This window comes from Phytophthora sojae, assembly GCF_000149755.1.
Source record: "Phytophthora sojae unplaced genomic scaffold PHYSOscaffold_1, whole genome shotgun sequence".
NCBI classification, from domain to species: Eukaryota; Oomycota; class Peronosporomycetes; order Peronosporales; family Peronosporaceae; genus Phytophthora; species Phytophthora sojae.
This window is the reverse complement of record NW_009258115.1, coordinates 11,140,514-11,164,912: the sequence shown is the minus strand read 5'-3', so window position 1 is coordinate 11,164,912 and position 24,399 is coordinate 11,140,514. Positions and strand designations below refer to the sequence as shown.

At 56.7% G+C, this 24,399-nt stretch overlaps 8 protein-coding genes across 8 annotated transcripts; 4 read left to right on the top strand and 4 right to left on the bottom strand.

The window, feature by feature from the left end:
- Nucleotides 1-638: 638 nt before the first annotated feature.
- PHYSODRAFT_553039 (hypothetical protein) lies at nt 639-3,925 on the top strand (the record flags this gene model as incomplete). Its single annotated transcript, XM_009518955.1, has 7 exons — nt 639-923; nt 1,047-2,009; nt 2,105-2,190; nt 2,262-2,346; nt 2,410-2,480; nt 2,575-2,623; nt 2,706-3,925. 7 exons carry the CDS (start codon nt 639-641, stop codon nt 3,777-3,779), a joined length of 2,613 nt encoding a protein of 870 aa, XP_009517250.1. The 3' UTR covers nt 3,780-3,925.
- Nucleotides 3,926-3,989: 64 nt separating this feature from the next.
- On the bottom strand, nt 3,990-5,105 carry PHYSODRAFT_553035 (hypothetical protein; the record flags this gene model as incomplete). The annotated part of the gene is made up of 5 exons (XM_009518954.1): nt 4,986-5,105; nt 4,846-4,905; nt 4,703-4,759; nt 4,552-4,617; nt 3,990-4,481 (listed from the first exon to the last, which is right to left on the bottom strand). Exons 4-5 carry the CDS (start codon nt 4,588-4,590, stop codon nt 3,990-3,992), a joined length of 531 nt encoding a protein of 176 aa, XP_009517249.1. The 5' UTR covers nt 4,591-4,617; nt 4,703-4,759; nt 4,846-4,905; nt 4,986-5,105.
- A 2,187-nt stretch (nt 5,106-7,292) lies between these two features.
- On the bottom strand, nt 7,293-7,511 carry PHYSODRAFT_409529 (hypothetical protein; the record flags this gene model as incomplete). Its single annotated transcript, XM_009518953.1, has 1 exon — nt 7,293-7,511. A coding segment is annotated over one exon (219 nt), but the record flags the coding sequence as incomplete, so codon positions are not given.
- A 2,070-nt stretch (nt 7,512-9,581) lies between these two features.
- PHYSODRAFT_462599 (hypothetical protein) lies at nt 9,582-9,971 on the bottom strand (the record flags this gene model as incomplete). The annotated part of the gene is made up of 1 exon (XM_009518952.1): nt 9,582-9,971. A coding segment is annotated over one exon (390 nt), but the record flags the coding sequence as incomplete, so codon positions are not given.
- Nucleotides 9,972-10,734: 763 nt separating this feature from the next.
- On the top strand, nt 10,735-12,171 carry PHYSODRAFT_294911 (hypothetical protein; the record flags this gene model as incomplete). Its single annotated transcript, XM_009518951.1, has 3 exons — nt 10,735-11,316; nt 11,647-11,724; nt 11,932-12,171. 3 exons carry the CDS (start codon nt 10,735-10,737, stop codon nt 12,169-12,171), a joined length of 900 nt encoding a protein of 299 aa, XP_009517246.1.
- Nucleotides 12,172-20,008: 7,837 nt separating this feature from the next.
- PHYSODRAFT_310084 (cyclic AMP-dependent protein kinase-like protein regulatory subunit) lies at nt 20,009-21,478 on the top strand (the record flags this gene model as incomplete). The annotated part of the gene is made up of 4 exons (XM_009518950.1): nt 20,009-20,237; nt 20,336-20,477; nt 20,575-20,827; nt 20,912-21,478. The coding sequence occupies 4 exons, from the start codon at nt 20,009-20,011 to the stop codon at nt 21,476-21,478; spliced, it is 1,191 nt and encodes a 396-aa protein (XP_009517245.1).
- Nucleotides 21,479-21,658: 180 nt separating this feature from the next.
- Nucleotides 21,659-22,314, bottom strand: PHYSODRAFT_477622 (hypothetical protein; the record flags this gene model as incomplete). The annotated part of the gene is made up of 2 exons (XM_009518949.1): nt 21,659-22,171; nt 22,270-22,314. 2 exons carry the CDS (start codon nt 22,312-22,314, stop codon nt 21,659-21,661), a joined length of 558 nt encoding a protein of 185 aa, XP_009517244.1.
- Nucleotides 22,315-22,552: 238 nt separating this feature from the next.
- Nucleotides 22,553-24,339, top strand: PHYSODRAFT_323413 (hypothetical protein; the record flags this gene model as incomplete). The annotated part of the gene is made up of 7 exons (XM_009518948.1): nt 22,553-22,593; nt 22,664-22,758; nt 22,853-22,991; nt 23,069-23,723; nt 23,786-24,079; nt 24,160-24,226; nt 24,260-24,339. 7 exons carry the CDS (start codon nt 22,553-22,555, stop codon nt 24,337-24,339), a joined length of 1,371 nt encoding a protein of 456 aa, XP_009517243.1.
- Nucleotides 24,340-24,399: the final 60 nt, after the last annotated feature.

Genomic DNA, 24,399 nt, shown 5'->3' with positions numbered 1-24,399 from the left:
CGCTCGGGCGCCCGTCGCCGTCTGCACCGAATTCGTATAAGCTTACGACAAAAAATCGCTGCGAGTGCCACGTAGGACAGGCTGTCCTGGACAGCTGAAAGCGAAAAAGCTCGTCGTCCTTTGACTTCAGCGGTGCGTCCAAGAGGACGCGCTTCAAAGACATTTTCCGTGCTACATTGAGCACACTGGCTCGCGAAGGACTCAGCTTTTCTTGAACGGCGCTGACATGGATGTCTGCACTCGCTCTCGACTTACCCGGCTCAACGCCAAGCTCAGCTTTTAGAAACACACCAACGGCTCGGGTTTTGGAGACGAAAGGAAACACACACACACACACACGCGCGCGCGCTCGTACATGACTCGGCGAAAAAAGCCGGAGGAAAGGCGACCGCTGGGGCGTTCATTTCATCATCCGATCATCGCATGGATGGACGTTCTAGTGCCAGTAGGTAGGTAAATTACTTTCCTTCTACAAAATAACCTACAGATCCAACTGCAAACAAAAACTTCAAAAATCATCGGCAAGAAAAGGCGCAGAAGGCCGGCTCCATAGCCAAAAGCCCATAGTACGTTTCGCCTCCTCGCCTCGGACCGGCCCACCAACACTCGCCTCCTTCCTTCCAACCCTTTGTCACGTCATGACCGAGCGGCTGCCGCAGCTCGCCCTGGCGCGCGTGGCCGAGCTCGAGCTCCCGTCGGACGGCGGGCGCCGCACGAGCGCCAGCAGCACCACGAGCAACAGCGACCTGGAGCGTCTGCACGAGGAGCTGCGGCTCGAGATCAAGCCCCAGCGCCTGCAGCGCCAGCACACGCTCAACGTGCCGCCTTTCAGCGCCGGCGGGGGCCCCATGGCCCTCAGCGGGCTCCTGGACGCCGCGCCGGACAGGCTCGAGGACGTGCTGAGTCGCTGGGAGAAGAACCAGGTCAAGTGGCGCCGCTTCGGGGCCTCCTCGTCGTCCGACAACGGCAACACCGACAGCAACCAGGACGCGTCCATGCTCGAGGACGGCGACGACCTGTTCGAGAGCGTGCAGCCGCGCAGCGAGACGTTCGACGTGACGTTCGGCGACGGCTTCCTGGGGCTCGAGTTCGTGTTCGACGCGCTGCGCAACAAGATCGTGATCAAGAGCGTGCAGCCCGAGAGGTGGACGGCCGTCGTCATGCACATCCCGCCGGGCATGACCATCACAAGGGGCCTCTCGGTGGAGGCCGTGAACGGCCGCGACGTGAGCGCCATGTCCCCCGAGGACGTGCTGGACAACCTGCAGTTCAGCAAGCGCCCCATGACCGTGACGTTCCGACGCGTCAACAAGACGGCGGTCGTGTGCAAGCTCTGCGAGACCAAAGTGGACGCCAACAGTCTGGATGAGCATACTAACTACTGTGTCCTGTCCAAGAGGGTGGAGCTCGAGGCCGACGTGATCAACAACTCGCTGGTCAAGCTCACGGCCTCCATCACCGCCATGCTCGCGGCGGAGGGCATGCGGCCCATGTTCAACCAGGAGGAGATGCACATCTACCATGCTCTGCGCGTGGTGGCGATCCAGGCTTCAACGTGTGATGTGGCCAGTGTGGATGCGTTCGCGCTGTGCTCTCGACTGGTGAAAATCATTGACCGAATACGACAACAGGAGGTGGAGACGGCCAACTTCGCCGTCGAGCGCGGGGTCAAGTACTGCACCAAGCTGCGCAACTTGATCCACGCCAAGATGAGCAAGATGCGTGCGTCACACAAGGTAATGTTCCAACAGGGCTTGGTGGAAGTGGAACGGCTGCCGCTGAAGCGGACCAAGTCGGCGGAAGACATCGAGAGCTTCGATGGACTCCGAGCACCACGTCGTACGAGTATCAAACCGGCTTCCTATCGGGTTTCGATCCGTGATTTCCAGATTGTAAAACCGATATCAAAGGGCGCTTTCGGTAAAGTGTATCTCGCACGGAAGAAGACGACGGGGGACCAATATGCTATAAAGGTGCTCGCGAAAGAGCACCTACTGCGCAAAAAGCAGGTACAGCGCGTTGTCTGCTGCATAGTATGCTGTTTACCATCACAATACTGCCTACTGAGCACTCGCTCCGTTGCTCGCTTTGTGTGCCACCGCAGATCCAGCAGATTGAAACAGAGAGGAACATTCTAGCCAGCGTGGTGAGCCCATTCCTTGTGAAGCTGTTCTGGACGTTCCAAACCAAGTAAGCAGCACGTGCTTGTGGACCAGTAGTAGCACCGACTTATTTGAGGATATTTATCTTGCTATCGCTAGGCGCAGCCTGTTTTTGGTGATGGAGTATCTTCCTGGTGGTGATTTCATGTCGTTGCTGGAGTGCATTGTGCAGCTGGAAGAGCAGGTAAGTCTGGTGAACGCATCCTGGGCGCCCGTGATCATTGGCACTGACTGTCGTGACGTGTAGGTGGCATGCGTCTACATCGCAGAGATCGCGATTGCACTAAATCATCTGCATACCAAGGGCTGTGTCCACAGGTCCGTGATTGGCTTCATTTGCATACTTCACTTTGTCCTCACATATTTGCTGCGTCTATCCACCTGCCTGTTCTTTTGGCATTGTGCTACACAGAGATCTCAAGCCCGACAACATTTTGCTGTCTTCAACTGGCCATATTAAGGTGCGCCGAGCAGCTTTGTCATACCTTGGCTGCATTATCCGCGCTCTGATGGCGATATTCCCTTGTATTTTCGGACTTGTAGCTGACTGATTTCGGCTTGTCCGAGGAAGCTGTGGCAATCAGTGACACCGATTCTGAACCCGACGATGAATCAATGACCCAGGACTCGGACGTGCTGGCTGGCATTCCACTCCCGCTAGGTGCGCCGTCTGCTGTGCCATCACCCAGTCGCCCGCGTCACGCCTCGTCATCCAGAAGGAGCTCTCGAAAGAAGTCTGCCTATCACACGTATGGGCGATGTGGCACTCCAGATTACCTGGCACCTGAAATCATCCTTGGCGTCCCGCACGGCCCGCCTGTTGATTACTGGGCACTAGGGATCATCCTCTACGAAATGCTGGTTGGTTTCCCTCCGTTCAATGACGACACTGTGGATGCGATCTTTGAGAACATTCTGGACCGGCAAATCCTGTGGCCCGACGGCGAGAAGTGCTTGTCACTTGAAGCAATGGATTTGATAGACAAGCTGCTTGATCCCGACCCGGCAACCCGAATGGGCTGGGACAACATCAAGCTGCATCCGTTTTTCGAGGGCATCAACTGGGATACGATTTTGGAGTCGGTGCCTCCGTTCGTACCAACGCTAGAGGGGCCGAACGACACGAGCTATTTCAACAACCGTAACCTCACGGACATCTTCATCGATGACGACGAGTTCGACGTTGACTGTCGCTCTGCAAGCAGCAGCCAGAACAACATCGACTCTGGCCCCGAAAGCGACGATCAACCGCAGAGTCCGTCTGATCCGAAAGTAGAAGACGACGCAAATAACAAGGCAAGCACCACGTCCGCAGGCACAGCGGATGTTGACATATCCTGGGGCACTGCAGGGGCACCAGGCGCGCTGGAAGGTATGAGTGCTACGTACGATGACCACATGGGAGACGGGTTGGCGGAAGATAACAACAGTCACTACCGGTTCCCTAGTGGCATGTACGGTAGCCCAGACGATTCGAATCTCTCAGATGCCTTCAGGTCTTTCAGCTTCACCAACATGAATGCACTTGCCGCTGCATCGCAAGCAGAGGCCGAAATGATCACAGACCCGGACCAGCAGTCTGTTGCAACCGCTTCCGGTCCGTCCATCCTGATCTAGCCGAGTTTCGAGACTTCGACGATGCCCCCCCCCCTACAGCCATCTTCGTGACCAAGATAGGTAACTTCCATCGTCATCATCTACCTGTGAGCTCGTCAGCGTAAAGATTATTAGTAATAAACTGTAAGAACACCGTGACCTTGATTGAAGATACTGACGACTGTATAAACGATTCGACCAAAGGGTACGTGTGCTCTATATCATCAACGTTTACAGAAAGAAGTCGTCGTCCTCCTCCTGCTCCTCCTGTTCCTCTTCGCCCTTGTCGCTCTCCGCCTTCGCTGCGTCCGGCATTTCATCGTCGTCGTCCTGGTCGACAAGCGCCGGAGTGTGCTTCGGCTTCTCGCCCGACTTGTCTCGCTTGCTGCGAGCCTTCTTCTGCTTCTTAACCATATCTTTGGTCGGCTTCTTGAGCAGCAGCTCCACAGCAGGCCGCGCCTCGCTTCCCGAGCTGGAATCCTTTGACTTCCCGTCGTTGAACCAGAACTGGTGGAACGCCTCCGTGGGCTGCTCCTTCTCGAAGCGGGCGATGGCCTCAGCACGCAGCTCCTTCTGGCGCTTCTGGTTCTCCTCGGAGTGAGGCGCCGACGGGAACAGCGAGATGTACGGCTCGCTCTTTGGGTAGTAGTAGATGTACATCATTTGCTCACGGTACGTTTTGAACTTCTTCTCGTGTTCAGCACGCTCCGAGTCGTCATTCGCCTGTAGCAAACATCTCTGTTAGAATCGCCCACAACGTTAAAAAAATCAAAAGAACCAGTGCCCTCCCTACCTGCTCAATACGGTTCTTGGCCTGGCGCAGCTTCCGCATGACCTTCACACGCTCGAAAAAGCGCGGCTATTACCAATGAAAGCGAGCAACAAGTCGTTAGCCGACGAATATGCAGCATCAGCCATAGAAACAGCCCCCAGTAACTACTCACTCTCTTGTACTTCTCGGCATTCTTCTTCTCCTGTGCAACTTGCTCCTTCTTCTCGTGCTGTACGTTAAAAAAATCATCGAATATCACACGTAAGTAAAATATACATAATTGAGCAGTGCCATCTCCAGCGCCGAGCAGCTCACCTCATCCTTGAGTTGCTGCAGCTCGGCCTTCTTGGCTCTGCGCGTGGCATCAGCCAGTCCCTACACACCGCCACCAATGCAGCATTGTCAGAATATAGTAGTAAAGACAATTCAATTGCAATGCATTGCTGCCAACGCACCCCGCGACTGAGGAAGCGCTCGAGGCCGCGGATGCGGTTCTTGAGCGACGGGACCTTCTTGGCCTGCTGCGGCTTCTTGGACCGAGCGTTCTTGAAGCGGAGGCGCGTTCCTGAGGGTGGATGGTATCAGTGGAGATAGTAGGAGGAAGGTTAGAGGCTATTGCATTTGCATTGTCGGGGCTAAAGGCAGCAAGCGCTGGCGCACCTGCAGTAGGAGCCATTGCGACGATGCAATTGCAGAAGCAAATTGACGTTTGGTTGGCCGCCAACTTGCTCCGCAAATTAGCCAATTGGAAATGGATATGTGGTCCACACAACTTATTTGGTGAATTTTCGTGATCGGCACCCCGAATGTCTAATCGGATACTTGTGTAGGTAACTCGCCGCTAGGCCTCCAATCCCATTACGGGTCGTCAGCTCACTGACGGATTACGTTGCATTGACGACCTACTCGCCAGCACCTAGGCGGAAAGCATTAGCTCTGGCGGCTAACCGGCACGGGGCCGCACAGTGGTGACCAAACAGCTTATGGCCCAGACGGGGATAGGGATGGCTGGGAGGAAGCGTTGTCGGCACCGACGGTCGGGTAGTCCCGCCGGCTGCTTCCAGCAAAACCCGGTTAACGTGCAACGGACGCAGGTGTCATTCGCCCGAGGGCACGCGCGGACCCTTGCGCCCCTCGGTCAAGGCGCTAGTCGTGCACCTCGACCCCCGTGGTCTCTCTCCACGGTCCCGCCGCCCTACTCGCCACTGCCCCCTCATCTTAGTGCCTGCCTACCTTCGCTTACCTCCTCTTACTGCTCGCAGCTAGTCGTCGCCCTCGCTCAGCACTAACGTAGCAGCCTGTGTCTTCGGTCGCAACGCAATGTATTTAGTCTCAACCTGCTACAGTTCTGCAACAAATCTCAACTGAGGGTCGAGCTGCCAGACCGCAGCTCGTTGTCCCCGCTTACTTCTACCTCTCCTACACATTGGGCGCCTTCCTAGCCTACCTGGACCTCTTCCTCTTCACGTCTCATCACCGCTCTCGTGGCCTCCTGGCCGCTCGTCGTAGATCTCATGTCGCCTCGCCTCCTCGCACGTTGTCCCTGCTCGCCGTGTCGCCGTCCTGCGATCTTCTGCAGACTCCCTCTTCAACTTGGTTCTCGTGGCGGCGGCAGTAGCCGACTGACTCGCCTCAGCCACCGCCTGCCGCCCGCCGTACACCTCCGCCACCGACTTGTCCTTGGGGGGCCACACGAACGACTACGTCAAGTCGATCACGATGCAGCCGCTGCTCACCAGTTCTGAGTCATGCCCCGCCACACAGTGAATGGACACACTACTACACGCCATCCCCGGCATCAAGATCGTCCGCGATCTTGCCGGCGTCCAGCAGCACTTCGAACTCGTCCGCTGACAGCCACCTCCTGCCCGATGGTCCACCTGACCGCACGCCATACTGCACTTCATGCTCCACCACGTATCATCCGGCTCGGTTTCGCACTCGATGCCGCGCAAGTTCGATGGTGTGACCTGCGATTGCCACTTGCAGCAACTCTGGCATTGGGTCGGGTCGTCGGGGTCGCCCTCTGCCTTGAACACTTCCGGAGAGCGCTCCTCCACGCGCGCCACCACTCTGATCAGCGTCTCCGGCGCCTGCGGTCCCTCCATGCCGCCGCTCCCGTGAGGCTCGTAATCATCCGTCATTCTCGTTGGCTTCGCGACCGCGGTGAACCCCACGATCACCATCTGCACCAGTCGACGCCGTGGCTGCGGCTTCCTGCTGGTCACGCACAGCCTGTCTCCTCGATGCTATTGCTTCACGCGCAGCATCAGCTTCGTGTCGCCGTTGTTGCTGCGTTGGCGGCCGGTCGCCTCCATCCTTCGTCTCTTCGTCAACCGAGGCCTACCTCTTGCGCCGCTGCTTCGCGAGTGGCACGCGCACAGCCACTTCGTTTGTCTCTCGTCGCAGCCCCAGGGTCTCATCATCTCGGTGCACTGCTATTCCTGGCGCCTGAGCCCCTACCGGACCAGGTGCCGTCATTTCCCGCTCACCGGTTTCGTGGCGCTGGGCGCCATTCTCCGCCTGCTCACCCACGGGCCTTGCGGCCGTTTCGTGGTCACCGCCGCCAGCCTCGTCCTGGCCGCCCGCGCTGTCGTCGGGTGGCTCGCTGTCTCCGCCGACGCCAGTCTCCTCCGCCTCCGAGTCTCACCTCCTTGCTCAGCAAGCTCTCGGAGTACCCGCTCTACAATATGCCCCATAGAGTCGCTTGGGCAACGGCTCGAAACGAGAAAGCTGCTGCGCACCAGCAACCGCTCGCCGTTGTCCTCTCTCACCACGTCCCAGTTGTCATAGCCTGCGTCCTGCACGATCTTCGGTGGCCCAACCCACTGGTGGGGCAGCTTTGTAATTCCTTTGCCCTTCGGCGGCCTCAATACCCACACGAGGTCGCCGACGGTGAACCTCGTAGTCTCGCGCACCCTCCGATTGTAGTACCTGTCGCGCCTGCTCTGATCCTTAGCGAGCGCCGCCTTAGCCACCTCTGACGCCCGCGTCAAGTTGTCAACGAGTGCCTTGTAGCGCTCCCCAAACGTGTCAGCCCTCGCTGTCGTGCTCGTCCTTGTCCTCAGCAGCTCGTTGGGCGCGCGCAGCTTGCGCCCCATCATGAGCTCGTTCGGGCTGAAGCCCGTACCCGAATGCCTCGCGCCGTTGTAGGCGTACGCAGCACATGGGAGCCATCGATCCCAGTTGTCCTGCGCCACCGCCGCGTAAATAGAGACCATGTTCTATGGAACCTCTCGACCAAGCCCAATAAGGCTGGCCGATACGGCACCGGTGTAAGCTGTATGGCCTGCAGCATGTCGACCAGCGCATCCACCACCTTTCCGTTTAATTCCGGTGCGCCGTCCATCACGATCTCCCTCAGGGGTCCGTAGGCGAACACCAAATTGTCCATCATGAACTTCGCTACGTCCGTGGCCGTGTGCGCCGGCGTTGCCGCTACCACCGAGTAGCGAGTGGCATAATCGACAGCCGCCACCACGTAACGGTTGCCATCCGCCGTGACTGGAAGGGGTCCAGCCACGTCCAACGCCCACCGATCTCCTGGCTCGTCAATGCCTTGGCTTCGGAGAGGGGGTATGACCTCCTTAGCTTTCGCCTTCCTGGACCCACAGTCCCTGCACGACTGGACCCACCGCTGCACATGGCCCCTCATGTCGGGCCACCAGTAGTTCGTAGAGATTCGCGCGTACGTCTGCGGTGTGCGCAAGTGGCATGCGAACACCGAATCGTGGTTCTCACGCAGCGCCGCTGCCCACAGGGCCGTCGGCAGCACCGCCCGCGTGCTCCCGTCGCTCCCCTTGATGCACACCACGTCATTCGCCACCACGACCGGCCGAGCCCCGTACTTGCCCTTCCGTCGCAGCTTCTGCACCGTCTTGTCACGAGCCTGTTCCGCTCGGATCAGCGTCTCCGTCCAGCTGGCCTTCGCCGCCAGCCGCCTCACCGCTGAGTAATGCTTGCAAGGTTTTCCTACTTGCAACACTCCCCCTCAAGCATAACGTCGAAGGTGAAGCATGGTACTCGGGTACTTGGGAACTGCACTGTGGCAGAGCGGTGGTAAGATCGCAATCTTCCACTCGAGCTCGTACTCACTACACATCGTGATGAGCCTGGTTGATGAAGTCAACGGCTCGCAGCTCATTTGCTGCTCCTTGAAATGCATCGCTTGTAGACCGTAGCTGTTTCGATTCTGCCTTTGGCGCTGCGATATCAGAAACTTGTCCACGCGGTCTTGATGGTGCTGGCTCGGCATCGGGGAGCCCATCGGTTGATTCGGTGTTAGCCGAGGGGTTTTCACTGGTGGCTGGGGCTCTGCTCTTGAGGCTCCGCCGTTGGTATCCCTGGTCGGGATCTGAAGATGCCTTATCTTCGGATGGTTGCCTGGAGTCCAGGACCTGGGCGCTACGGGTGCAACAGTGACCCGAGGCGGCGGAGTGCGACCAAGTGATGGCGAGGCTCGAGGGGAAGAGCACACGGCGGCTGGTGGCCAGATCTCGGCGCGGCAGGCTTTCTCCAGCTTGCGTACGCTGAACGTGCGCTTGGTACCACTCCAGGTTGCGTAGCTGGCCTTCACGCGTCGCCAGCATGGGGTTACAAGCTCGCCTGGCCGCCTGAGCACCGCCGCTGAAGGCGGCCGCCACCTTGAATGTCTAAGCGGGCCGACGTTCATTCTGATCGCCGGTACTTTGCCGTTTCCCGCGCGTGCCTAACGGATCCCCGCCAGCCGTTTGAAATTTTTAGCCTCTGCCCGCACTGGCTCCCTTACCGGTAGGTACCAGCGTGAATCCCGGCGGGGTGGCTTTCCACCATTCATCCGCACGGGCTCCACCGATCGATACCGGTCTTCCTTCGGTATCGTAACTTGGTGGCTTCTGGGCCGTGCCCCACATCGGGCCGTACCCAGTCACCACGTTCCTCGAGTTACCGCGAAGACCCGACTGCTCCTGCTCACTCGTCGCCTTGGCCGCCGCCAAGGGCCCGCGCCCGTACTGGGCCTCTCTGGTGTCCCAGCGTGTCATCGCCGTCTCGAGCCCCACTCCGTAGCCCTCGCCGTACTCACCCACGTGCGGGACGGCCAGGTTGACGGCCTCGTCAAGTGTTTTCGGCCGGTGTCCACGCACGTGCGTCGCTCCCTCGGTGCTGCTCATGCCCTTCATGAAGACGCTCACGAGCCAGCTCTCGCCGACATCTCCTCGCTCACCGATCTCCCGCAAGGCCTGAGCGTACTCGACCAGGCGCTCGCCCCGCATCTGCCTTCTCGCGTTGAGGCGGTCCACCACCTCGTGGGTCGTGTGCTGGGTCATGTACTTGGCCCGCAGCATGCCCGCGAGGGTGTTGAAGTTCTCCTTCTCGGGCGGTTCGGACTCCATCACTGTCGCGAACCACCTCTTCGCCTCGCCGTCCAAGTGCGCAGCCACCTCATGGTACAGCTGTCCGTCACTCCACTGCACGCCCATCGTCGCAGCCTGCCAATGTACCTCGGCGCGGACCGTCTTCAGCCACATCGTGTCGTCCAGCCCCTTGAACTTCGAGACCTTCAGCGACTTCGCCTTCTCGCGCACGATCACCTGGCGCGATGGCGCGTAGTCGTCCGCCCAGAAGCCCCATGATTTCGCCGCTGATGTCGTGCCTGGCGTTGGTGGCATGCGCCCGAGTTCGTCACCGCCCCGGTCGTCACCGCCGCCAGTCCCAGTCAAGTCCACCGTTCTCGTCCGCCCTGCGTTCGTCGTTGCGCTTGGGTCCGTCACCGGCGCCGTACTCGCAGTCGTCTCCGCGCTCGTTCTCTGCGTCATGCTCGTCGTCGTGTTCGCGCCCGTGAACGCACACTCAGGACGAGAGCAGCATCAACCTGACTTCCTCTCGCCACCTCGGACGACTCCGGCTATAGTGTAAACGCTTGGTCCTTGCGCCAGGGACCATCAACTAGAGCTGGAAATCCCGCGTGGTACTTAACCACGCTGCTGGCCTCGATTCCCTGTCGAAGATTGGTATTCGTACCTAATTGAATATACGTGGGCAAAAAGTGGGGAGAAGTTAGGGAGCAATGGACTCGGGAGCATTGGAGCAGAAACCTGCTTGTGCAAAGTACGCCCAGAACATCTTTGCTTGAAATAGTTCCGATAAGGCTACGAGGAAGCTTGAGCTGCGCATTGCGGCTAACAAGACCGAGCAGTTATCTTCGACCTTCTTCACGGTCAAGGCATGGTTCGTGTCATTCAACCCAGCACACCTTCATCGCTGACATCGTTTGTGGGCCCGCCACCTGCGCCGACAGCGCAGAGCTCACCACCAGAGCCAAACACACCGACCACGTATACAATACCAGCGCCACCTGAGCGCGAATATAACAGCGAAGAAGCGGCCGAGGCAGCCATTCACGACTGGACGAGGGCCCACGACTTCGACGTATCCTGCAGTCAAGTCGGCCGTAATGCCAACGACCAGATTCGGTACCGGTTGTACGCGTGCGTCCACACTGGAAAACCAAAAAACACTAGGAAGGTCAAGGATGCTGATCGCCAGCGACTGATGGCTACATCGAAGCGAGACGGGTGCGACATGCGCATCAGTATCAAAACCGTCGATGCCCTCAACCCGGCTGGGAAGTGGAGGATCGTCCACACCAGAGACGGCAGCCAAACCCACAATCATCCTCCTTCATATGATGTCCGCGTTCATGTTCCGCACCGTCAGCCTGATGCTCAACGTCAAAATGAAGTGCGTGATTTGGTAGAGCTTCAGGCCAAGGCTGGCGTTCCTACAGCTAAGATTTATTCAACCCTGGTGCTATCAAACGAGGACACTTTGGCTATACCACAGGATATATCCAACCGAAAGAAGAAAGGGCGTACCCAGCTTTTGGCAAAGCAGACCAGTAATGAAGCACTGTTTCATTTGCTCGCTAAGAACAAGTTTTACTACACCTACGAGACCGACCCGTCGTCCAACCGACTGCGCTACTTGATGTGGGCGCACCCTGACACCACTATGCTGGCACAGCACTTTATGGATATCATGGTGATGGACTGCACGTATGACACGAACCGGTTCCGCATCCCGTTATTGGACGTGATTATTCTCACTGGTATGAACACTATTCTACCCTTTGCGCAGATTTGGATGCCTGGTGAAGCGGAGCCTAACTTTATCTGGGCGCTGTCGACGCTGAAGGCATTTATGATCGAGCAATCGGTGCGAATGCCGAAGGTCAATGGAGCAGAGCGAGACTTGGCGTGCAACAAAGCTTCAGACACTGTTTTTCCTATGGCGGCGAATCTATTGTGCCGCTGGCAGATCCGCCGCAACGTCCTTGCTCAAGCGAAGAAAAAACTTCCCGTTACCGAAGATCCAGGCGCCGAGTCCACCGCCGTGAAGAAACAGCATGAACTACAGGTCTAGATTTACATGGCTAAGTTCGATGATGTAATTAACGCCTCCAGCGAGATTGAGTATGATAAGCTCTGCGCAGAACTGCATGCACTGAGCCCAGCCATGCAGAAGTACCTGACCAGGACGTGGTGGCCATACCGAGCCAAGTTTGTGAGCGCGTGGACTAACAAGTACAGCCACTTTGGCTGCCACACCACGTCCCCCGTTGAAGGAACTCATGCAAAGACGAAACAGTGGCTGGACAACTAGCTCGGCGACTTGCTTGCAGTTTTTCAAGACCTGTTGCCGTGGTGGATGAAATCTGCAAGGGCCACCAAATACCAGGCAGGTTACGAGATGGAGGATATCCCTGTCTTGTTTCGCAACGATAATTACTCCGCTGTGGTCAAGATAATTAGTGTTCATGCACTAAAAGAGACGCGTAAGAAGTGGCAAGATGCACACAAGATCGTGGTTCGTAGTCTGACGCGCACTGTTTGCAACGGGGTATACAGACGGATTCATGGACGCCCTTGTTTGCACGACTTGATTGCTATCATAGAATCTGCCGGGGCTCTGAAGCTGATGCCCGAGCACTTCGACAAGCACTGGTGGCTTCCTGGAGCAGCGGCAGCTCGAGCCGCCCGCACCACGACAGAAACGGCAACGAGTGGACACGGAACCTCGCCTGCACAAAATTGGACACGGCATTGACAGCACGCGACGCGAGCCGTCGAGGTTCGAGCTGATCGAGAGAAGCCTCGAGGCTTCTGGGGTAAGCATGGCCCTACTAACAATGTCTTATCAAGAATTACTTCACCAAGACGACGAAGAGTTCCAACTAGCGTTCCTGCGCCCTCGCGCGTGGGGGCAGGCTGGGCTACGGGAACTAGGCGATTAAATTCTGTATATACACACTACCTGTTGCATTGCTGATCTTTGCGTTCAAGTTGCTCGTATGGTGAGTAGCTAACGCCATGTGCTGCGGGTTTTCTCCTCCAATGCTCCCCAGTTCATTGCTCCCTAATTTTCCCCAAAAAAGTGGCGTTGGGAATTTTACAATTTACGAAACTCAGGGAGGCAGCAGAATCCGTAAAATACGTAAGCAAAAGGTGTCTATTGTTGGGTGCGCGGCATTATAGTTGGGTAGAACCAGACCACCAATGCATCCAGGTATGGCGTCAACTATGCTCAGCACACAAAACCCGGACGCGTCATCGCCTGTGACGGGGTCACACAGCACAATGCACAGAGGAAGTGCGTGCGGATATTACTATCCAGGTGAACAGCAGTTCACCAGTTCCCGGCATCAAAGGGAAAGGTTTGCTACAAAGGAGTAGGTTATAAGACTGACTGTATTTTGGTAGAGGTTAACTTGGTCGTAATACAAACTACAAGTTAACTATACAAAAGCCCACGCAAACTCAAATGGTTGGCTTGCGGAGCTACTGGTACCATGTACCATGTACTCGGGAGAGTGACACCCGTCACTCTTCATGTAATGGGTACACTTGATTATACCCCGTTACATCCTCCCCCACTTATCTGAGAATCACATCTGATTCTCCAATCAGCTTTGAGAGAATCCGAACACCCAAAGGTCGAATTCTCGGGCGCTGCCGCCGCAAGGCTGGCGCGCCTCATCGTCACGCCCGCAGTGGCTTGTGCCCGCAGCGGGCACCCCACGCGGAACCCCCCTGCCCTCGGCGATGTTGGCCGCGAAGCCGACGCGTTTAGTGGCCGTATTCACAGCGCTAGCAGGCGCAGAGTGCCTCAGCACGGGATGCATGTGCCTCCAAACTTGCGGTGTCCCTCGTAGACAACCAGCAGTTGGCGTCGCATGGCCCTCTGGCCCCGCTGGCACGTTCGTGCTGCAGTGCCTCCCGCGAGGGACAGCACCTTTCCGGTCAGCGCGTAGCGTAACCATGGAGAGAGCTGTGCTGCTCATCTCCGGCCATGACAGCGGCCCGACAGGGCCCCGCTCGTCACAGCACGGTGTGCCAGTCGGCCGAATACGTCGGCTCGACCCATGGGCTATGGTCAAGCGCTGACCACAGCCATGAAGCCTCATGCTTCAACGTTGAGCTACCATGGCTGCTTCCAGCAACCCGCTCATCATACAGAGCAACGCGGCGGACTTGTCTAAAGCCCTGCAGCGCGTCACGGCCATCACGTCGCCGACGCTAAGGTGTCTTCCTTCGACGCCAGGGTACCGCAAGGGTACTTCATCGTGGTGTGGAGTGTATTGCCCTCCGTCACCGGCGATCGCATCCTGCGTCGCGGCGACCAACACCAGGTGCGGCATGTGCCGCGCCAACTGTGAATGTCTGCAAAGGCAACACGTTCGGGTTCTCCCCTCGTGGGCAACACCCATGCTCGGGACTGATAGCTACCTGGCCGGCAGACGTGCCGCGCCCAGCGTAGCAACAGCCTGGAGCTTTGGCGTGGTGCTGGTGGCTACCTGGCCGGTAGACGTACCGCGTCCAGTGTTGCAACAGCATCACGCTGCGGCATGGTGTTGCGTATGTACACATCCCCGCGGACCGAGCCGCAGACTGGCTGCCATGTCTTTGCCTGACAGAGGCAGCCTTCCAGCAGCGAATGCGCGCGCCATCTTCGGCCCAGCAGCGACAGTAGCCGCTGCCAGGGTTGCTGGCCATCGGTCACCATGACCATGGAACCTGAGCAGCGATGCATCAGGTCCAGCACCTTCGTGCAATACTTCGTGAGTGGCTACACCATGCAGCCACTACACTGGCTTCTACGACGAAGCAAGTCTCATGCCAGAGACCTCGGGAGGAAGGGCACTTCCGATCCCCTCCCCCACTTACGATTTGAGCCCCGGCGGTCAGGCGCCAACCGGCCGCCCAACCTCGCGCCGCCCTGCAGCACCGAGTCACCGTGCCAGCAGACTCCGGTGGCACGGGCAGCTACCCTTCTTTGGCTCTGGGTCAACATTGTCGACCAGGGCTTGGCATCTACCAGCCTGGATGCAGTTTGAGTCTGCGTGACTTGACGTGTTACTCTGTTACCCACGTCTTCGGACAATGACACCCATGACAGCGTACGGCTTGTCCTGCATTCAGAGTAGCTGCATGACATGCCATCTCGGCACCGAGTCATGGACACTTGTTGTCCCAACGCCGCACAGTGCTAGGCGCGACAGACCGTACCAACGATCCCCGCCGTGCAGCGGCCTTTGCCTTCAGACCGAGCATGCTCCTGCATGTGGTCATTGAGGTGTCGCCCTCCGGCAGACACGTTCCAGTCGTGATCGACCATGCTCGCCGAGTCGGCGGCGACGCAACATGCATCGCCGCAGGTACGTCGTGTACCCAAGCCACGTCTTCTGTGCGCATGGCCACAGCTGCGCTGGTCGACACCCAGTCGAACGTCATCCATGATGACCGGGTGCCAAGCCCTTGGAGGAAGGAAGTGCTTCCGCGCACTCCTCCCCTGCTTAAAATCAAAGCCGCGCGGCGCCTTCAAGAGGACCGTGCGGCTATGACATCGTGACGGTGTCACGAGCCTCTTAGACTCCATGTGGTCATCCACCACACGCGAGGAGACCCAAGTGACCTGATCACTAGTCTTGCTCATACTGACCGTGCGTGGAACTAAGTTACCCACGCTGAAGTCGCTTCGAGCGACTCCTTCCGGCTCATGCGGAGCCTTACGGCATCGTGTGGAACTACGTTACCCACACAGGAAGCGCATCATGCGGCTTCACAATCCGTTACCGTCTGAGTGACCTGGTGTGGAACTGGGTTACCCACACAGGAAGTGCCTGCAGCGCCTTCCTCTTCAGTTATGGTCTGGGCGACCGGGTGTGGTACTTGGTTACCCACACAGGAAGCGCGTGCAGCGCGTTCCTCTTCAGTTAAGGTCTGGGCTACCGTCCGTGGTACTTGGTTACCCACGCCGGAGGTGCCTTGAGCGGCCTCCTCAGCATTACATGCTCTGTGCGGAACTAAGTTACCCGCTAGTCAGTGGTCCTTGGATACCTACCTGGTGGTGTCATCGAACACCACCCTTGTCAATGCTCATGCCGAGCAATGACTCTCAGCACTGGAGTTGCTTGTTGAGGCAGCTCCACATACCAGGCATAACAGCCCTCGGTTGCAGATACACTGCACCTTCTTCATGGAGATCAGCATGTCAATGATGCCTCCCTTCTTCTTCTTCGTCTTGTCGGACGCATCCAGCGCCCTGGTGGTCCCATCGGACGCCCTTGTGTCTGTCCAGAGGTGGGAACATGACTCACCAATGCTATGTCAGACACAGAGGACCGACTTAGCCTCAAGGCGTTGTCGCGCTACTCGACCGAGAGCCTGTGCAGCTTGCACGGCGCATTCAGGGCCAAGTCATACTTGCTCAAGCCGAGGGCATATACGGTTCCACGCCCAGGGCCGGCTTCGGCACGATGTCCAGGACGATGTACGGTTCCATGTCCGGGACCATGTGCGGTTCCATTGCTGTCAGCGCCCTCGAGCGCGGCGGCCAGGGTCACAGCGGACCCCAAGGTTCTTCTTCGGCCCAGCCTCAGTCAATGAGATCTGACCTTGTGCTTAGACTCTCTCGCAGAGTCTCGGCACTTGTGTCGTTATTCCAACCGACACATCTGGCGATGTGCGAACATCCACGCGACGTCCCAGACTCAATCATGTCTAGGGATACCATTACCCCCGCACACTCACGTGTACTACCGACAACCCACCGTTGTCCTTCACCAATGCGAGCGTCAGTGCTCGCAAGGGACCCCGGGTATCTGTGGTGTACGCCTTCCGTACACCCATCACAAAGACTCGGGCCAACCCCAGCAAGGCCCACGTCCTTACTGGTGGTTGTGTCCCCCTTGAGCACCTGACGGTGCATGGCGTCGGCGCCCCCTTGACCCTCTGGTCTTCGGATAGGTCTTCTTCCCAGACCCAGGCGATGGGCAGACACGTTGATAGTGTCCTAGTCCGCCGCCGCCGTAGCAGTGGGCTGAGTACTGCTCAGCCGAACTCAGATCCATGGGTTCTGGTTCGCTGTCAGCGACCACAGGCTGTACAACAGTCAGAGCACCAGCCTGCTTGTGGCTCTACTCTTCCTGGAGGGCGACTCGGATCGCCTCATCCATAGTGGCGGTGCGCACGCGGAACAACTGCGTGCGCGCAGGACCGACCTTCAGGCCGTCCACGAAGACTGTCATCTTGACGTCTTCCGACAGTGGGTTCCCCACCAGCGAGGTTGCCAACGTGCGCATCTCCTGTACGTACGCGTACAGCTCGCGCTCCCCTTGTTTGCAGGCAAGGAAGCGCGAGCGCTGGCGGAACTCGGTGTTCGCCGGGAGAAAAGCGGCTCGAAGCTGCTCACACAGCTGAGCCCAGGATGTGAAACATTCTGACGCTGAAATATGAATACCCCCAACTGTCCCTATTAATCATTACCCTGGTGTGCAAACCAACAAAATAGACCACCAAGGCCGTATCTTACTATTACATGCTAATGTATTCAAATGAGCAAACGCCTGCTTTAAACACTCTAATTTTTTCACAGTAAACGATGCAAGCCCACCAACCCAACAACTTAATGGCCAGGCGACATCGCTTCGCGCGTATACGCCCAAGTCCTGGCACGTCCGCCAAGATTGGAGAGCGCGAAGGCGACTCGAAGGTTCTCGGCCGAGATGAGACCTGCGCTCATTGCGATCTCGGTCTCCCGGATCCAGAAGTGAAGGTTGTCACCTTCCTTCCCTTCGAACGGAGGCACAGCTAGCCGCAGAGGCTAATGCTGCACCCGTTTGTGCTCACTCTTCTGAGCCAGCAGGTTTCCCTGCACATGAGCGATGAGCCCGTGTTCGTACTCGTCAAACGCGCTTACCCGCTCGACCTGCTCGGCTGGCGTCGCCGCCGCCAAGCTCCGGAGGGCATCTCTTCCGAAGATGCCCGCCATCTTCCGCACCGACTCGAACTGCGAGTCCGTCAAGTGAGGAAACTCACTTCGGTCCATCGTGGCTCACAGCCACCGAGGATTCAGGTAAACCAATCTACCCGCGTAGGCGTAGGATTGACTACAAGTGCTACCAAGTGTGACGGGGTCACACAGCACAATGCACAGAGGAAGTGCGTGCGGATATTACTATCCAGGTGAACAGCAGTTCACCAGTTCCCGGCATCAAAGGGAAAGGTTTGCTACAAAGGAGTAGGTTATAAGACTGACTGTATTTTGGTAGAGGTTAACTTGGTCGTAATACAAACTACAAGTTAACTATACAAAAGCCCACGCAAACTCAAATGGTTGGCTTGCGGAGCTACTGGTACCATGTACCATGTACTCGGGAGAGTGACACCCGTCACTCTTCATGTAATGGGTACACTTGATTATACCCCGTTACATCGCCATAGCAGCGTCTGGGGGAGGAAATTCACTCTGTAGCTACCGTTTAATGCCCTAAAAATACCAGTCCCCGGGTGTATGAAATGCAGGTTTTTCGCACTCCTGCCAGGTTCTCTGTGAGCAGATCGGACCAACTGCTCGTTCGTGCTCGGGTAACGACAATAAATGCTTAAAGTACTCGCCCGAATAAAATCCCCTCCCGAATATAGGCCTGTCGCAAGAAATACTTAACGGTTTGTACATACAAACTCCAAGATTTAGAGCTGATAGAATATCTGATAATTTTAAGCTTCAAGGCATGTACTATAAAATAGGGCGAGTACGTAATTTCCTTAATTTGCAGAAAGAATAGTTAATGCCAATAAAAACGTCATTTCAAGACCTTGGTCAATTCTTTTGAAATTAACAGGCGCGACCCCTAAGAATGTACCTATAGCTGGATTTCTCCGAGAAGACGCATATTTAGGTACCAGAAAGAGACTACTAGTGCAGACACAAAAGGTATCATTGGATAGGTCTTACTACCACTAGGTCAACGGTGATGCTTAGAGCTGCACTAGTGCTCCAGTTCACGAGAAATGAGCACATGAAGTTTGCCATTCATGCGACTCTTCAACAAAAATTACGGTAATCCCTTTTCATATGCAAGGTATTTATGATAATGTGCGAGTAATTTATGATATTTATCAGCTATAGAGATCGACGAAAGTTGTAGACACTGGGGTATTCCTGCTAAACGGCTTCTGCTTGGAAACCCGCTGTGCAGATGTCTTCCCCACAGATTGGGTGCCGTGGCCACACCGAAGTAATCTATTGGACACGTATTTTTCAGCGCGACCTTTCGCGGTACGAAAGCCTGCACTCAAAATTGACTACGTCTAAGTATGGCATCTTGCAGAAGAACGTAAATGCTGACGAAGCAGAGGGGGTCTCCGCGCTGAAACGCGTCAATTACTCCTTTTAGGTATTGATGCATCCCGTTCTGAACTATGGCGTTGATCTGACAAGCACAGGACAAAACGAATTTATCAGTTTCTCGGTAATATTGGACACCGTTAGGGGCCGCGCCTGTTAAAACGTAGTTTTAGCCAATCAAAACACCTAATATTAACAGCATTTTTGAAGAACATCGACGGTAATTAGAGTGTCAAATGATGAGAGACCAAAAGTAATCTGCACCGCGAAAAGTGCATAAAACTGGCAGATTCCTTACTATAGTGTTTGTTATGTACCCTACACCAAATTGGTGTGGCTCGAGTTTGTGCCGCCCCAAGCGTCGCGAGAGCGCAGAAGGAGCGGCTGCTCACTATTTATATCTCCTGGAGTGCCGCCGCGAATAGCGCGACCGCCAGCCCGCCAGCCGCAGTGCCGGTCCAGCACAGTCCAGCGCAGTAACCACTCCCGCGCGCTTCTAATTCGGGAGCGGTGCCCACTACTTTTATTCATAGCGAGAGCCACGCGCGACCGCGCAGCGATCTTTCAGCCGCGTGTGGGTTCAGCGCCTGCTGCTGTTTTTTCCTCCACGCGAGCAGGAGTTTCTTCCATTTTGGAGCGAAGGCCCGTGGCGCCAGGCTCACTCAGTTTAGTTTAGCTCCGGCCGATCGATCCGGGACGCGGAACCAGCGAGCGAGCGGGCGATCCACTCTGCGACAGACGCTCGCAGCCCCAGCCCAGCACAGCACACAGCCCCAGCAGCTACAGCACCAACACACAGCACAGCAGAGCCATGACGGACGCCGAGGGCGTGCAGCAGGAGCTGCAGGACTACCTGCACAAGAAGGGCATCAACACGCTGTTCATCAACCTGGTCGAGTCGCTGCTGCTGGCCAAGCCCGAGAACCCCATCCTGCACATCATCCAGTACCTGCAGACCAACTTCCCGGAGGAGGCCACGCCGCGCCGCAAGTCTGGCGGCGGCAAGGAGGACAACCCGGCGGCCTCGCCCAACGTGCAATGTATGTACGCGACGCTTTGAGCCAAAAAAGATGGCAGAGAGAGGGAGAGGTGGAGATGGAGAAGCTCTGAAGACACTAACTTTGTTATTCACTTGCAGACCACTCGGACGAGAGTGAGAGCGAGGACGAAGACGAAGGTGGAGACGCCGTGGGCGAGATCGCTGCCCCCGTGCCGCCTCCGAAGATCATGGCCAAGGGACGACGCACTTCGGTGTCCGCTGAAACCATCGACCCGCTGAGGTGAGTGACCAGAGTTGCTGCTATCTATATGTGGAGGTGGTGGCCTGTCTGATGTTAAACTGACCTCGTTGCTCTTGCTCTGCATGTGACATGGCAGCGCGCGGCAGTTCGAGCGCGTGGTGCACCCCAAGTCGGCCGAGGAGCGGGAGGGAATCAGTCGCATGGTGGCCGAGAACATTTTGTTCAAGTCGTTGGACGAGAAGCAGCACGACATCGTGCTCGACGCCATGTTCCCCAAGGAGTTCGAGCCCGGCGACATTATTATCAAGCAGGGAGACGACGGAGACAATTTTTACATTCTCGAGAGCGGAGTCTGCGAGGTCTACAAGGACGACGAGCTCGTACAAACGGTGCGTTGGTGGCTTGTGTTGGGGTGTCGGCAGTCTACGTTATGCTAATAATTTTCTGGGCCTTGTTCCGTTGTTTGAATGCAGTGCACGGAAGCTATGTCTTTCGGTGAGTTGGCACTCATGTACAACGCTCCCCGCGCTGCTACTGTGAAGGCAGTCCAGCACTCGAAGGCGTGGGCATTAGATCGGCAGACGTTCAAATTCATCATCATGGAGACGACATTAAAGAAACGCGAGGCGCACAAGGGCTTCATCGAGCGCGTACCGCTCCTCGAGTCTCTCAGCGAGTATGAGCGACTCACCGTTGCAGATGCGCTCAAGACGGAGACGTTCAGCGATGGCGAGGTTATCATCACACAGGGCGATGACGGTAACCTGTTTTACATTATTGAGGAAGGCACGGCAGTGTGTACGAAGCAGCTCTCACCCGCTGACCCGCCCGTGGAAATGGGGCAGCTCACATCAGGCGCGTACTTTGGCGAAATCGCACTACTCACCACTCGACCTCGCCAGGCAACAGTAACCGCGAAGGGCAAGGTCAAATGCCTCACGCTGGACCGTAAAACGTTCAAGCGCGTGATGGGTCCGCTAGAAGACATCTTGAAGCGCAACATCGACAAGTACAACTCGGTCATCGCCAACAACATTTAAGCAGCTGCAGGAACACAGGAAAGCGCTCCAGCGCACCAATACATATTATACACGCATCCAATACGGCACATGGGTTTCTCAAGCAGTGGGTAGCCTCAGTACATTTTATTCTTGAGCATTCCTTGCAGATGTTTGGTATATATCTGCAAAGAAGCTCGATGTAACTCGTTCTACACTACGTTACTCCTTCTTGTCCTCCACAACGTCATCCTTTCCCTCCTCGAGCATCTCCACAACAAAGTTGTCGTTCGTGTAAACGCAGATCTCCGCGGCGATCTTCATGGACTTGCGCGCGATCGTCTCGGCGTCCAGGTCCTGGTCGATCAGCGCACGAGCAGCAGCTAGAGCGTAGGTGCCTCCCGAGCCGATGCCGATGATGCCGTCGTGGGGCTCCAGCACGTCTCCGTTGCCCGTCAGCGTGTACGACTGCTTGAGGTCCGAGACGATCAAAATGGCCTCCAGGCGACGCAGGTACTTGTCCGTCCGCCAGGCCTTGGCCAGCTCCACGCACGAGCGGGTCAGCTGGCCCGGGTACTCGTCCAGCTTGGCCTCCAGGCGCTCCATGAGCGTGAAGGCGTCGGCCGTGGAGCCGGCAAAGCCCGCCACGATGTGCTCACCGATGCGACGCACCTTCTTGGCGTTGGGCTTGACCACCGTGTGGCCCAGCGACACCTGGCCGTCTCCGATCAGGCACTGCACAGAATTAAGGTGCGATTCCAGCATCAATTAGTCTCCGTTCAACTCCATATTAGCACACAATGACACAGAATCAGTCGCTCCATGCAACGCACCACTTTGCCTCCCTTGCGGACGCACAGGATCGTCGTGCCGTGCATCTAACGCGGGTGTATCATCACGAGATGAGGGTTAATCAAAGATTTAGCCTAAAAGTTAACTCCTTTCAACGCGATTTTTACCGTGGGGGCGTCGGAGAAGTTCGCGCTCAGCGTGGCGCCGAAGTTGGCGGTGGCAGCGGCCAGCGACGGCGACTTGCGCGCGCTCGAGGCGGCGCGGAACAGCGAACGGGCCAGCATCTTCCTCTCCTTCGAGTGACTCGGCGAATGGGAGGCCGCAATGATTGAAGCAGATTGCGTATGCCACATCTATTTGGCGTGGTACACACACGTATTTTATCATTATAGAGAGAGGAGACCGACCGATCCACTTCGATTTTATCGGCATGAGCTCGTACGCGACCAGCGGCCCGCCCTCTTCCGGGGGCGGAGGCGCCCCACCGGCGCCTTCACCGCCTCCCCCATCTGTGCAGCCCACACTTAAAGGTACTTAGCTAGTTTTAGTGCGGTTTATTGCCTTGTGCTATGAATTATTGACGTTTTTATCCGTTTATCCTTAAATGACGGTGCTATTTCTTAGTGATGCGGCTGTACAAGCCCAAGCTCTACGTGCAGGGCGCCAACGGGGGCTCCATGCTGCCCACGTCCATGTCGGAGGCGACGGCTTCGCAGCACGAGTTCGCGCTGTCCAGTATGCTCATCCTGCCCGACAGCTTCGGGTATGACATGCCAGAGGTCGCACTGATTCCCGTCCCAACCTGAGTTTCTAAATTGCAATACGTGTATGACATTACAGAGAGATCTTCCTGGGCAACACCTTCAGCAGCTACATCAGCGTCATCAACCCGTACTCGTGCGAGCTGCGCGACGTGGGGCTGTCTGCCAATATCCAGTGTGCCAATGACCGCGTGGAGTTGCACGACAATCGCTACGCGAGAACGGGGAAGCTGCCGCCGCCGAATCCTGTGGCCGTGCTGCCTGCCGGTTCCAGTCTCGATATGGTGGTGGATTATCCTCTCAATCAAGTGGGCAACCACGTGCTTCGAGTGGGTGTGGCTTACGTGGACCCGATCACGGGGGAGAGCAAGTCGCTGCGCAAGTTTTACCGGTTCGCGGTGCAGAATCCCTTGGTTATCACGTTCAAGCAGAACTCGGCCACGGGTCAGGCGCTGAAGGGGGAAGCAATTGTCGAGGCGCAGATTAGGAATGTGTCCAAGTTGCCGCTTTTCGTGGATAGCATCAAATTCTTGCCATTGCCGCCGTTTACGTCGGAGGAGATGGGGGTGGATCCTGTGGGCAAGAAAGCGGAAGGGGAGCAAGCGTCGATTCAAGACTTGCTGTCGGTGAATAGTTCCCCGCAGACCCTTGTGTACCCGCAGGAGGAGCTTCAGCGCGTCTTCCGCGTCTCGTACGACCCCGCTTCTGACCCGACGTTGCTGTCATCAGCGCAGGTATGCAGCGAACCAAGCAGTAGAAGTTGTGGTGGAAAAACTAACTTTTGTATTTGCGTCAGGGCTCCCAAAACCTTGGGCGACTACATGTGGGGTGGAAGACATCGATGGGAGAAGCAGGTTCGGTCCAAAGCCAACCGGTGATGCGGAAGACTCCGGGTGCTGCTGGACATGGCGGGGCAGGGCACAGCGAAGTGGCTGTTGCTGTCGAAGAGCTGCCCAAAGAAGTTATGGTTGGCCAACCGTTCTTGGTGGCCGTGTCCGTGACAAACAAATCCATGCATAGCCTGGCGCTCCAACTGCAATTTCGCAAGGAACTTATGCATGGCATGGTGTGCTCTTCCGCGTCTCACCAGGTAAGTGAGCTTGGGAGTTGTTGAAGTGGAAGAATGAGAGGTTGTTGACTCCGTGGTTTGGTTTATGACTGGTTGTGTAGAATCTTGGTGTGATGGACGCAAAAACGTCGAAAACTATGTGGGTCGAGTTCTTGCCTATGGTGGGTGGTCTCCAAGCTTTGGGTGGTGCTGTGTGTGTAGACATCCGGTCGGGCCAGGAGTTCGCTCAGTCGGCTGTGTTGGCGCACGTGCTGGTTGCTCCTCCCCCGCAAGGCCCTTGAAATTAATCCGATAAGTGAGTGTTGCATCTATTTCTTTTATTTACTTACTTGCTGTTTTGC